Here is a 14,276-nt window from a genome sequence, read left to right as displayed (position 1 = left end):
AATCTTTTAAGTCAAAGATTATTAGAATTAAAGATACAAAACTTTTTGTAAAGCCTTAGTATGCTGTAAGGTGGGCAAATATTATTGAGCGGCAGTGTATGCTGATTGAGACGTGGTTATTTATTTTCTTTTAATCATTTCACAATTACTAGGTGTGTCTCAACCTGCATGTCAAATTATTTTATGGACAGAAATACCATATTCGAAAAATCAGACGTAAACTAATCAGAATGTAAACTTTTTATTTTTGAAAAAAGTTACTACTTTCTTAGGCAATGTTGTAGCCCTGGATAATCAAAAGTCAATTACTTTTAGAAAGAAGATTGTTAGAATGAGATATTTGAATTTTTTTTAAGAAACTCGTGTCTATATCTACAGATTGTACTAACACATAAAATCATTTATTTAATTTTTTTGATTCAGGCAATTTAAATTGAAAAAGTCTTACCAAAAAGTTGGTAGCAAAATTATATCAGGCTCGCGCTCAAGAACGCTTTAAGGTCACGTGTGTAAATATTAATATTAATTAAAGCAATATTTTTAGAGTTTGAGTGTCCTATCTTAAAAACGAGACGTGTAATTGCCTAACTTCAAGTGTAGACACTTATCCTTATTAGTAGAATTCAAAATTATGAATTGTGATTGGTCAAAACTAACGACATACTTTCATCAGATACTTGCAGCTAACTCCCAGTTAGCTGCAATAACTTCAAGTGTAGAGACCTTTCATTATTGGTTATTTTGCACATTCTTCTTAATTTTGATTTGCTAATTTTTCTAGTTAGAATAAATAGCTACAAATCGTATTTCATTTTCTCGTGTAGTTTTTGCAAACTTTCCGAAAAAAGAGGCTTGGTTAATTAGTTTAAGGAAATTTAGAAATTTAGAATATACATCGGTACCTCCATTCCAAACAAACCTATCTGGCGATGGTCGTGTAAAAGAACCGCTCTTATTTTGTCCCTCTATCTTAAGCAACCAGACATTTTTTCTCTGACCTCGCAATATTTTTTTTAGCATTTTTTATTTACAGCATAACATGCAGAATGAAATTTTGACAGTATTACTTCGTCAAAACTTGTTTTTTTTTCTATTAAAATGTAGATTAAACATCGGACTACACTCAAGCTTTGTACTACGTGAGTGATGTTTTATTAGGTTTATATATCGTTAACGAACAAAGGAAAGCTAAACAACAATTTACACGAATGTAAATTACAAATATGATAAAATATCAACCGAAGTTACTAAGTGTTATTTAGTGTCTATCATGATGCACAGTAAACTAAGGATTAATAAAAACCATGCACGTACGCATTATTAAACTCAGTATGTTATTTGTTTGTTATGTTGCCTTGTATAAGAAGTTCTGATACAAGAACTTGTTCCAAATTCTGGGATTTTAATAGGGCGTTTTTAAAATTATAATATACTACTTCTTAAACTTCTTATTTTGAGACAATACGTTTATTTATATCTAGCCCCTTTAGAGTTAGTTAAAGAACGAATACATGCTGAGTATACTGATACATTATGTAAAATATATTGATATCTTCATTGATGTCTTGTCCCAATTAATAATAAATTATAATTTCTTTCAAATTTTGGCAATTTTTTATGACAGGAAAGATATATAAAAAAACATATTTAACGTTTCGAAACTGGTACCTGTTTCCTCATCATAATTTATTAATTTCTTATTATATAAATGAATGTTAAATTATTTGCTTTTTAAAAATAAATTAATTCATATGCAATAAAAAAACTACATACCAATGAATCAATATAACATATAAGAAATTATATCTATGTATATATAAATATAATTCGTCAATTTAATTTCCATCGGAAATCATATTCTGTGGAAGCCACTGTCATTTGATTGCAAATAATTTTAACACTTGTAACGTTTGTAATTAATGAATCTAATTAGCTCGGCGAGCCAGGGCTTTTTGATTCAAAAATAAAATAGTAACACGGTTGACTACAAACTAAAACATCTTATTTATTTACAACACTATTTACATACAACATAAATATGTCTGACACTTTACGTTTTACGGATACGGACTGATATCAAGTTTCATTGTCTTCAATAATAGATAATGTGCCGCGCTATCGGTTTCGTTACATGAAAAGAATAAGACAATATAATGGTAGTGACGAAAACTACGTTAACAATGATAATAGCAATCAGCTCGCAAGATTCGCGAAACATTTACGAATTTATACAGAACAGTAAAAATTAGTTATATTGAACTGAATTACGGGTAATGATAAATAAAAGAAAATTAATCATAGTCGGTTCGAAATTCAAGAGGGTCTACTAATTATAACATTTAAGGAAAAACGCGATATCCACTCGAGACTCGATTTAACCGGCGTCCATCAGGTGTGTTGAGCCGCGGGGTCGAATCGGCTTCGATACAGGTCGAGCCGCGAAATTCTGTAGGTCAGCGTTTAACCGGGGTATTTGAAACCGTTGAAAAATCTTCCGCTCGAGTGATGATCCTTTCCTTAATGGTGGTGTTAAATTTTGGTCACCCTGTATAATCACGAGTCTTATATAAAGAGTAAAACTCAAAGTATATCTGAAAACCTGTTTTAAAGAACAAAAAGTATTCCACGTTTGAATTCCATGTGTTCGAGTAATACTCGACATATATCATTTATTAGAGTAAAACTCTATCAAATAAGAGTAAAACTCCAGGTTATTTGCAGTAAGGTAAGACCTAATTGTTCTGAGTAAAACTCAGTTCTGTGTCGATTTTTTTTTACTTGAAAATATCTTTATTATCAAATAAAATAACATTTATACATAGTACAGTTTATAACTTAAAATATACAAGGACTCTATCCTAACAATATCTGCCTTTAGTAGTTTTATTCTAAATATATTTTATTATAAATTTTAAAGGATGCTAACACAACATATATTATAAGATTTTTTATCAGTAAAAAAATTTAATAAAAACCTGACTAATTAGAAAAGTAATAAATAACCTTAAACTAAAAACTATAAACTATAAACTATTTACAACAATAACAACTTATATACTAAAAATTTACTAGTCCATATTTTGATAATTGTAATTATTGTAATAAATGCTGTATATAAGCTTATACTTTATTTTAAAAGGTGCTTCGGTATATTTAAGTTTACCAACATCTTTTAAAATATCTAATTTATTTGTTTGATTTTCAAAAAAGTTTTTTGTTAAATTATATATTTGATCTTTGATCATAGGGACTTTAAGAGTATCGTGTAAAATTTTTATTTTAGTGCTTAGTTTGGCATTTAAAGTCATTCTAAGGCATTTATTTTGAATTTTTTGAATTTTGTTGATATTACTGATACAAGTATTACCCCATATGGGAGCGACGTACAAAGCTATTGGTCTTGTTACTATTTTATATGTCATTAATTTATTACGTTGGCTCATTTTACTCTTATGGTTCATTATATGATATAAATCATTTAGTGTCATAAAGACTTTAGATCTTATTGAATTGAAAAAAATTTTATAAAATTCCCTCACAATTCTAGTTTTTTAGGTTTTCTAGATCTGCGACAACCCTGTTATAGTATATTAATAATATAAAACATAAAAATAAAAATTTTCTGAAAAATTAAAATAAAATTTTTCAGAATTTAGGATGACAAAGACGAAAAATTTGATTACAGTCTGAAAGATTTAAATGACATTAAAAAAATAAAAAAATAATATGTTTTAAATTTCGATGAATGTTGTAAAGACGGCTGCAATAAAATCATCGAAAAAGAGTTTGCTGTCGAAAAACGGTCAATTATTTATTATTCTTATTATTCTTTAATTTATTTATTTTGCATAAAAACGATTTAAAGTCTATATTTTTATTTTTTACATTGTGAAAAGACTGTTTTGTTTATTTGAAGGTTTATTTATTTTACAGATTAAATTTTCTTGAACTTGAATAACAAGAACAGGACTTTGTTTATTCTAGCTCACCTGCAAGCACATCGACAAACTGAAATATTTCAAAAAACGTACTGTAAATATACACAAAGAAATCATACGCAATATAAAAAAGGAAATGAAATTACTTGTAAAAAATGAAATATTATATAGCTGGTATTCCCATTTGCCAGACAATGTATTTCTTTTTGTTTGATATGGGGATCAAAAGACATAAAAATTTAAGGGGTTTGTACCACATCTTTTTTCAAGAAAATCGATTTTCTAAAAACTGCAAATTCTTGTAGTAGATATATGTAGAAATGCTATGGAAACTATTATTTTGGTTGGAAACTTCGGTAACACATCGAAAAACAGGGTTCAATGTAACAGTACAATTTATAAGTATTTTGGATAAGTAGATTGTTAATAAACAATAAGTTAACATTGCAATTGTTTATTAACAATCTACTTATTTAAAATAGTTCATATAGTGCTCGTTGGATGCGGAATTATCTTAACTTTCAATTGGCAAGTTCAGAATTACGATAACTTTATTTATTTGTAAAATTTTCCATTTTTTATTAACAATATGTATCTGAAAGCCCTATATGAAGTATTTTTGTTCAATTTTAGTGAAATAACAATAAAAAATGAAATATTTCACAAACAAATAAAGTTATCGTAATTCTAAACTTGCCAATTGAAAGTTCAGATAATTCCGCATTCAACGAACCCTATATGAACTATTTTAAATAAGTAGATTGTTAATAAACAATTGCAATGTTAACTTATTGTTTATTAACAATCTACTTATCCAAAATACTTCATATAGGGCTCGTTGGATGCGGAATTATGTTAACTTTCAATTGCTCACTTCAAAGTTACGGTAACTTTATTTGTTTGTAAAATTTTTTATTTTTTTATAAACATTAATTTATTAATATCTCGAAAACCAAAAAAACGTCATTCTAGTTTTTTTTGGTATTGAAAGTATATATCTTAAGCTTCATTTTAAATGACATATAGGTCATAATTTTTTTCACTCATTTATATAGTAGTTACGATTTTGCGTATTTATAAGCTGGCTAATAAGCAATCGTCAAGGTCCAACGCATTAACAGTCGATAAAATAACTAAAGTGACAAAATTTATTGAAACTGTAGTAGAGAAAACTTCTGTTTCCTTGCCAGGTCGCATGCCTCAATTTCCAACGAAACAAAAACATCTATGTTCTATAAATTTCAAGAACATAGTAAGGATGAAATTAAAAATGGAATAAAATTAATATCCCTTACTACGTTAAGAAGATTGTGGAATACCCACTGTCCCTACATAACAACTATGAAACCAGCGGTGAACATTTGCGACAAATAAAGGAATAATAATTTGAAATAACGCGATCTGCAAATTTATCCGATGAGAAATAGAATGAAGTAATTGCTATTGCTGCTGAACATGTAAGAATAGCAAAAAATAGAGATTTTTACAATTTGCACAGAGTACATATTAAATTGCAAAATCAGACAGGGGGAAAAAATTCGTCGCGTCTTCTCTTGTCATTCGATTATGCACAAAATGTGTCATATCTGTCTAGTCCTCAGCAAGTCGGGAAGTTATATTTTGAAGTACCTAGAAAATGTGGCATTTTTGGCGTTCAAAATGAGTCCACAGGTGTTCAGACCAATTTTTTAATAGACGAAGTAGACAATGAAGGTAAAGGTGCCAATTCCGTAATTAGCATAATTGATTATTATTTGAATAATCACCATGCTGATGAGGCAATATTATTATCGGACAATTGTGTTGGCCAGAACAAGAATAATGCTCTTATGCATTATTTTTTGTGGGGAGTGATGTCAGGGAAAAACAATAAAATTTCTATTTTTTTGACAGGACACACGAAATTTAGTCTCGATAAAAATTTTGGAACTTTTTAATGTAAATATTCCCAATCTAATGTTGATTGCTTCCAAGATTTCATCAATGTCGTGAACACTTCCTCGCCTGATGGTTATAACCTATCACTTCCGACAATCGATCCTTTAACAAAAAATAGAAATGTGCATTGGTAATAATAGGTCGAATATTTAAAACAATATTTTCATCCCATTCCACAAATCACCAAGTATCACCATTTAAAATTTTTTTATAATGGCGAAATTCAAGCGAAACAGGATGAAGTTGCTCCAAAACCAAAAACTACGAAAAAAGAAAAACAGAGACGATTTATAGTACAATTAAAACAAAAAATTTACGATCGAATACGAAGCGAAACATATAAAACAAGATCCTATTTATAATGTTTCACTAATCCGCACATTTTATAATCAAAATTATAAAATTTTTTGCGAGTCTTAGAAAATATAATAATTCTCAAAAATCGGACAAGTGCGAGTTACACTCGCATTAAAACCGAGGGTTCCGTACCCCTAATCCTAAAATTTCAGTGGTTTAAAGTGTGAAGGCCGATAGAAAAATTCTAATTTAGCTTAATTTTTCCTGTAATGTGAAACTCTTTAGATAACATATTCTTCGTTTTTTGGGGAAAAATCATGATTTTTATCGAAAATTATCAGTTTTTCCTTGAAAACACTATGATAGTTAACTCCAATCGTTCTCGCTATATTTTTTTTGTAATCTACACGTAAAAATACGTAAAAAAGTGTAAATTTGAATCTCTTAGGATAAAATTTTCTTCTTTTTTATTCGAAAAATCCATGATTTTTTCTAAAAATATGAGTTTTCCTTAAAAACAATATGATCATCAACTCCAATCGTGCTCGCTATACTTTTCCTGTAATCTACACGCAAAAATACGTAAGTATACCAAATATGAACTGTCTTGGTCAAATAGTGTGTGCGCTAGGTGGATTAAACGCTTTTTTTCAAAATTTTTGATTTTTCCTTGACAACGCTATGTAAATTGATCCGAATCATGTTCGCTATATTTTTCCTGTAATTTTCACGTAAAAATACATAAGTGTACCAAATTTGAGCTCTCTATGTAAAAAGATGTGGCAACCAGAGGGGGGGTACATAGTCATTTTCAGGGATTTTTCGTAAAAATTCATGGTTTTTCCTTGACAACGCTATGATAATCAATTCCTATGAGATTCGCTATATTTTTCCTGTAATCTACACGCCAAAATACATATGTATACCAAATTTCAGCCCTCTAGATAAATTCGTGTGGCCGCTAGGGGGGGGGTACATGCCTTGCTTCACTAGTCTCATTAATAGGGTTCCCCCTTCGGGTACGGAACCCTAAAAATGATGACAAAGTTGAGATTTAATTTTAAAAAGTCGGAATTTAAATTTGCAATACTCAAAATTGAAAATATTCAATTTTTTAATGTTAAAAAATTCAAGAATAATATGGTTAAAATGAAAGTTCAGTTGGGGAAAATGGGGCCAAAATCGCTATTTTCACAAATTACGTAAGTTTGTTCCTTTCAAAGGTCATACTTGCGAGTTTATTATTTTTAACAAAAAAAACTTTGATTTTCAAGTTTTTATGCATTGAGCGATAACTTGAATTACCTTACTGCCAATTATCAAGATAAAAGTTTGGCAATACTCAAAACCTTTTGCAGGTGATCTGAGGTTAAAATATTGACGTTGAACTTAATTTTAAAACTGTAAGTTAAGCTCCAAAACCTCTTGTCCCCATTTACCCCAACTCAAAATTGGAATAATTCAATTTTATAAAATGAAAAAGTTCAAGAATAATATATTTATAACGAAAGTTCAGTAATTTAAATTTGTGTTTTTTTTAAGTTAAAAAGTGGTAAGTACCCGTGTTTTGAAACAATTAAAGTATTATATTGAAAATATAAATACGATAAACGTAAGCAAATCTGAAGGTGTTATTAAAAATTATTGTGATCATTATAATAATTTAGTTTAGATGTTCCTTTTTTATTCTTAGTTTTGTAAGTATTATGAAATATTGTTAAATTATTCTTATGTTTTAATATTTATGTGTGCTATCTTTTTTCTTATCATTTTCTAAGTAAAGTAAAAAAAATTAAATAATTTGCATTTTGATAAAAAATATATTTAAAAAATAAAACATTCAATAATAATGATCATTGAAAATAAATAAGAAAATATTTTGACTTCGATTTTGGTGTGTATGTGCTTTGCATTCAGAAATTAAGAGAAAACATTTTCTTTTTTTGGTCGTAAAAATTATAAAACCTCTAAGTTTAAAAATATTTTTTTTATCTTTTTTAAGTTTTGAAAACTATTATTAATATAAAAATTAATTTAAAAAAATTAAAACCAAATATATTTCTTTCAATACTTTCAGAAAATGTGTACATGTATTGATGTATACATCAATTTGTATATTGATGATAATCTATGGGAAGTGATAGAAGAAGATAAACTGCCTGCTACAGATGCTTCTAAATTAGCTGCGTGGAAAAAGAAGGACGAGAAAGCACATGCAAGGATAGGACTCCTAGTTGAAGATGATCAATTAACACACATTAGGAATGCAAAATCAGCGAAGGACTCATGGAACGCACTTAAAGATTATCACCAAAAGTCGACATTGTCAAGTAAGGTTATTTTATTAAAAAGAGTATGTCGTGCAGTTTTAATGGAAGAAGGTGACATGGAAGCACACATAAATAGTTTTTCAAATAGCATAAGTCAATTATCAGCTCTTGGACAAGATTTGTCTGATAATTTGATAGCAGCACTGTTATTATGAAGTCTTCCGAAATCGTACGATACTCTCGTTACGGTATTAGAGAGTAAGCCTGATGAAGATATCACTAGCCAGTTTATCAAAAGTAAATTAATTGACGAGTACACACGGCGTAAAGGGGCAAGTGACGTAAGGGAAAGTTTACAGAACAATGAAACAGCTATGAAATCAACATCTAATAAAGATAAAGGTCATGCAAAGTTTAAAGGAAGTTGTTTTTTCTGTAAAAAATCTGGACATGCAAAACAAGATTGTTTTAAATACAAAGCATGGAAAGAAAAACATCAGAAGGACTCGGGAGCAACAAGCCACATGGTTCATAATAAAGATTTTTTTAGAAAATTAGACTCCAGCAGGAAGGGATTTGTCCGTCTTGCAGATGAAAAGATTGTCAATATAAAAGGAATAGGTACAGGCATCATAAAATGGAAAAGTAAGGAAGGAAATTTTTCGGAAATAGAAATACGTGATGTTTTGTACGTACCAACCTTTAGTTCTAGTATACTATTGGTACAAAAATTGGCAAAGGATGGCTATAAAATATAATTTGAAGAGGATTATTGACATATCTTGAAAGATGGAAAGATCCATCTTGTAGTCACGTAGACGGAAGCGTTTAGGTCAAGTAAAGTGTCAATAGAAGAAGAACATTATAAAGATTGTCAACATGCCTGGTATCGAAGATTTGGAAACCGAGACCCAGCGGCAATTTAAGTATTAGCCAAAAAGGAACTCGCCTCAGGTATAAAGTTTAAAGATTGTGGTACAAGAATAACATGTGAATGCTGTACAACGCGAAAAAAAGCCAAAAATCATAAGGTCAGATCGAGAAAAGGAATATATCAATAATGATTAACAATATTTTTTTAAAAAAAGAAGGAATTTGCATGCAATATACAGCACCTTATTCACCCTAACAGAATGGTGTTGCTAAACGAAAAAACAAATATCTTTTTGAAATGCCTCGATGCATGTTAATAGATGCAGAATTAGATAAAAAATATTGGGGAGAAGCAACAATTACTTCAAATTATTTACAGAACAGATTGTTCACAAAATTTCGAGATAAAACTCCATACGAATTGTGGTATGGCGAGAAACCAGATGTTGGACACCTACACGTCTTTGGACGCGCAGCATACGCTCTTATTCACAAAAAGAAAAGAAGAAAACTGGATGATAAAGGAGAAAAATTGATTTTTGTTGGTTTTTCTGACGAATAAAAAGCCTTTCGACTACTGGAATCAAGAAGAAATAAAAATAAATAAATATAATAATAAATTCAATCAATAAAATCAATTTCACGAGAATCAGATAACAAATGAAACCAGTGTCATTGAGATACCTCTCAAAAACAATAAAGTTCAACAAAATCAAGCAAAATGAAAATAAAGATACATCCAGGGAAGAAATTCAAAAAAAAACCAAATTAGACGCTCTGATCGTTCTAATAAAGGAGTATCCCAGGAACGTTATATGGCCACCTCGAAAATGGTCATTGAAGGAAGTGAGCCAAAGACAATTACGGAAGCATTGTCAGGTCCAAACAAAGAAGAATAGAGGAAAGCAATGGATGAGGAAATAAAGTCATTAAGAGAGAATGATAACTGTGACATCATCTCAAGACCTATCAAAGCAAATAATGTTTCATGCAAATGGATTTTTAAAATCAAAAGAAATGCAGAAGGTAATATAGAAAGATATAAAGCTAGTCTCGTCGCTCGAGAATTTTCTCAAAAGTATGGCACCGATTATGATGAGGTTTTTGCACCTGTTGTTTGAGAAGCAACACTTAGGATCTTCTTAACAATAGCAAGCATAAAGGATATGAAAATAAAGCATTTCGAAGCCAAAACTGCTTTCTTAAACGGATCATTACAAGAGACAATTTTTATGCAACAACCAGAAGGTTACGTCATTTCCGGCAAAGAAGATAGTGTCTACATACTCAAAAAAGGAATCTATGGATTAAACAAGCAGCTAAGGTATGGAATGATGAGTTACACAAATTGATATCAGATAATGGTTTTATATAAAGTAAAATTGACTCTAGCTTATATTCTAAACGCAAATTAAAGACAAAAAATATATTATTATTTATGTCGATGATTTTTTAATTGCATCAAGTGACATAAATAAAATCAACGAAGTTGCTAAATTTTTAAACAAAGAATTTAATTTAGCAGACTTGGGAATTTTGAAACATTATTTAGAGTTAGAAATCAGAAGAAATGAAAGTGGATTTTATTGCATCAAGCAAACGAAATACATAAAAAAATTAATGGGTCAGACCATTATATTTCGACCAAAGTCGTTGCGGCCTGATTTAAAAAAAATTGATACTTGCAGTACTGATTCTTTATGATATGCAAAGAACGAAATAAAAAGAATTATTACAAAAATTTCTTTATTTTTCTCAAAATATGAGTTTAAAGTGGAGAAGATCCGGAAAACTGTAACTTTTTATTATTATTAATTTTTTATTATTTTTCTTATTATTTTTAATTATTATTATTATTTATATATTATAAAATATATAAAAAAACATAATAATTGTTAAAAAGGTAAAAAGAATTATTGTTTCTTGTTTAGAATGAATTGATTTATTGTTTTCTAATGATTAAATTAGTGAAAAAATTAAAATAATGGATAAAATATGTCTTTAAAGTTAGTCTGTCAAATGACCTAATTTTTCGATTTTTATCAGTTAATTACAATTAAGTGGAATTATTAAATTAAATTTGAACTTACCTAATATGAAGTAAATGGATAGGACATTCAAATTTTCTTGGTACTTTCTATATTTTCATACTAAATATAAAAGAAATATTGAGTTGAAAGTTCGCAATTTCTGCATTTTTGCGAACTTTGCAACTGAATATCTCCGTTAAAGAAGAATAAAAAAAATTGGCACTTGCTCAGCAGCTAAATCGGATCGAAATCTACGCGCACCATAAATTCCGTTTTGGTCCCGAAACTATTTTAGAAGATATAGGCGATTAAAAATTGCACATTATTTTCAGGTTAAAACTGTACTTGCTTCCAACTTGAAGTTGGTCTACTCTCAGCGATCGCGTTCAATGTTTAGATTTTGAAGTTGATATAACTTACTTAAATGTTTATTTTCGTTAATTATTTTCATAATTTATTAAATAATAATTGATTGACATTCAAGATTGAATAATTGTGTTTTGAATCACTTTTTCATTTTAATTTAAAATATTTGTATCTAACAGAGATTTTACAAAAATCACAAATAATTCAGCTTTATTAATAATATTAGCAGATTATTATAGTTAATTATCGATTGCACTGCGAATTATTTTCTAATTTTGAAAAATATTTTAATTTTCGCCGTTATATCAATTTCAAAATATAAACATTGAACGCGATCGCTGAGAGTAAACCAACTTCAAGTTAGAAGCAAGTACAGTTTTAACCTGAAAATAATGTGCAATTTTTAATCGCCTATATCCCCTCACAACAAAAGGATATTCAGGATATCCTTGGGACGTCCTGGGGATATCGATTTTTTTTCGGCGGTTTGGATATCCCTGGGATATCTTAGAGATGTCCATGGATATCCGAATCGCCAAAAGCAAATGGATATCCCCAGGACGTCCCAGGGATATCCTAAATATCCTTGTGTTGTGAGGGATCTTCTAAAATAGTTTCGGGACCAAAACGTAATTTATGGTGCGCGTAGATTTCGATCCGATTTAGCTGCTGTGCAAGTGCCAATTTTTTTTATTTTTCTTTAAATGAGATATTCAGTTGCAAACTTCGCAAAAATGCAGAAATTGCGAACTTTCAACTCAATATTTCTTTTATATTTAGTATGAAAATATAGAAAGTGCCAAGAAAATTTGAATGTCCTATCCATTTACTTCATATTAGGTAAGTTCAAATTTAATTTAATAATTCCACTTAATTGTAATTAACTGATAAAAATCGAAAAATTAGGTTATTTGACAGACTAACTTTAAAGACATATTTTATCCATTATTTTAATTTTTTCACTAATTTAATCATTAGAAAATAATAAATCAATTTATTCTAAACAAGAAACAATAATTCTTTTTACCTTTTTAACAATTATTATATGTTTTTTTATATATTTTATAATTGCTAAAAAGTGACAGTTTTCCAGACCTTCTCCACTTTAAACTCTCATTTTGAGAAAAATAAAGAAATTTTTGTAATAATTCTTTTTATTTCGTTCTCTGCATATCATAAAGAATCAGTACTGCAAGTTTTAATTTTTTTTAAAATTAGGCCGCAACGACTTTGGTCGAAATATAATGGTCTGACCCTAATAGGAAGATTCGGTTTGCAAGATGCTAAAGTTTTACAAATACCATTGGATGTTGGTAACCTAAAGATTAGAACTGACGATAATAAAATGCCCAAAAGTGAAAAAAATATCAACAAGCTATTGTGGCATTATTATATTTGGCTGTAAATTCAAGACCAGATATAGCATCAAGTTTAAGCCAGCACAACATACAGCCATCGACTGCAGACTGGACGGAGGTGAAGAGAGTGTTTCGCTATCTGAAAGGGGCAAAAGATTATGAACTTAGATTAGGAGAAAAGAATAATAAAACTGGACTCATTGGTTTTGCGAATGCCGATTGGGCTGAGGACGGAAAGGATAGAAAATCAAATAGTGGTTATCTATTCAAACTTAATGGATCTTCAATAAGTTGGGGCTGTCGATAACAATCATGCGTCGCACTTTCATCAACAGAAGCAGAATATGTCGCCTTGGCAGTAGCAAGTCAAGAAATGATGTGGTTAAAAAATTTACTTGTAGATTTTCCCAATGAAACCCAGGATAGAATTGTCATCTATGGAGATAATCAAAGTTGTCTTAAACTAATTTCAAACAAAAAATTCAGTAACAGAACGAAAGATATTGCAACTAAATATCATTTTTTAGAAGATTTAAAAGATAAAAACTGTGTAGATTTTAAATATTGTCCTACATATAAAATGCAAGTTGACATGTTAACAAAAGCATTGGGTACACGGAGAGAAAAATCAGCGTTTTATAGTATAGAAAAGATTACCTTTAACGCACAAAACTTTTATATGCTACATATGCGTAATATTTGAGTAATTTTGGTATAAACTTATGTCTTTCTACTATGAAACTTGTCTATGCTGATAAAGTTTGTCATGTAGCCCCTTATTATATACTTAGTATACCTTAAATGCAGCCGCGCCAAGCGGAGATCGCACCTAGCTCATCATACTACGATTGGAGAAGTTCTATGCTTTTTCGGTATTAGACTCTTGCAACAGACCTTTTCATGCTGATCGTTTTGTTATTATCTAGCGCATATTATGACGCATGAGTTGGAAGAGGACAGAATGACCAGTATGAAAAAGTCTACTGGCGAGTAGGAAGGCGTGGCCTAATCGTCAATTGCAAGAGTCTAATACCGAAAAAAAGAACTTCTGCAATCGTAGTAGGATGAGCTAGGTGCGATCTCTGCTTGGCGTTGTTGCTATTAAATCACATTTTTCTTACTATAAAAGCATATATACTATGCATCTTTAGTGCGGACAAATATTATACTAAAAATTCTCAAATATCTGCTCAATTGGTAAGAAAA

The 14,276-nt window shown here is 29.5% G+C and overlaps 1 protein-coding gene across 1 annotated transcript; it reads left to right on the top strand.

Moving 5' to 3' along the window:
* The first annotated feature begins 10,482 nt into the window (after positions 1-10,482).
* Positions 10,483-13,377, top strand: LOC127284346 (uncharacterized). The gene is made up of 2 exons (XM_051309742.1): positions 10,483-10,640; positions 13,125-13,377. The coding sequence occupies exons 1-2, from the start codon at positions 10,483-10,485 to the stop codon at positions 13,375-13,377; spliced, it is 411 nt and encodes a 136-aa protein (XP_051165699.1).
* The last annotated feature ends 899 nt before the right edge of the window (positions 13,378-14,276 follow it).

Source organism: Leptopilina boulardi, unplaced genomic scaffold, assembly GCF_019393585.1.
Source record: "Leptopilina boulardi isolate dan_hultmark-lab unplaced genomic scaffold, ZJU_Lbou_2.1 LbouV2_324, whole genome shotgun sequence".
NCBI classification, from domain to species: domain Eukaryota; kingdom Metazoa; phylum Arthropoda; class Insecta; order Hymenoptera; family Figitidae; genus Leptopilina; species Leptopilina boulardi.
Note: the sequence above shows the minus strand (reverse complement) of the source record. Positions and strands in the feature narration are given on the sequence as shown.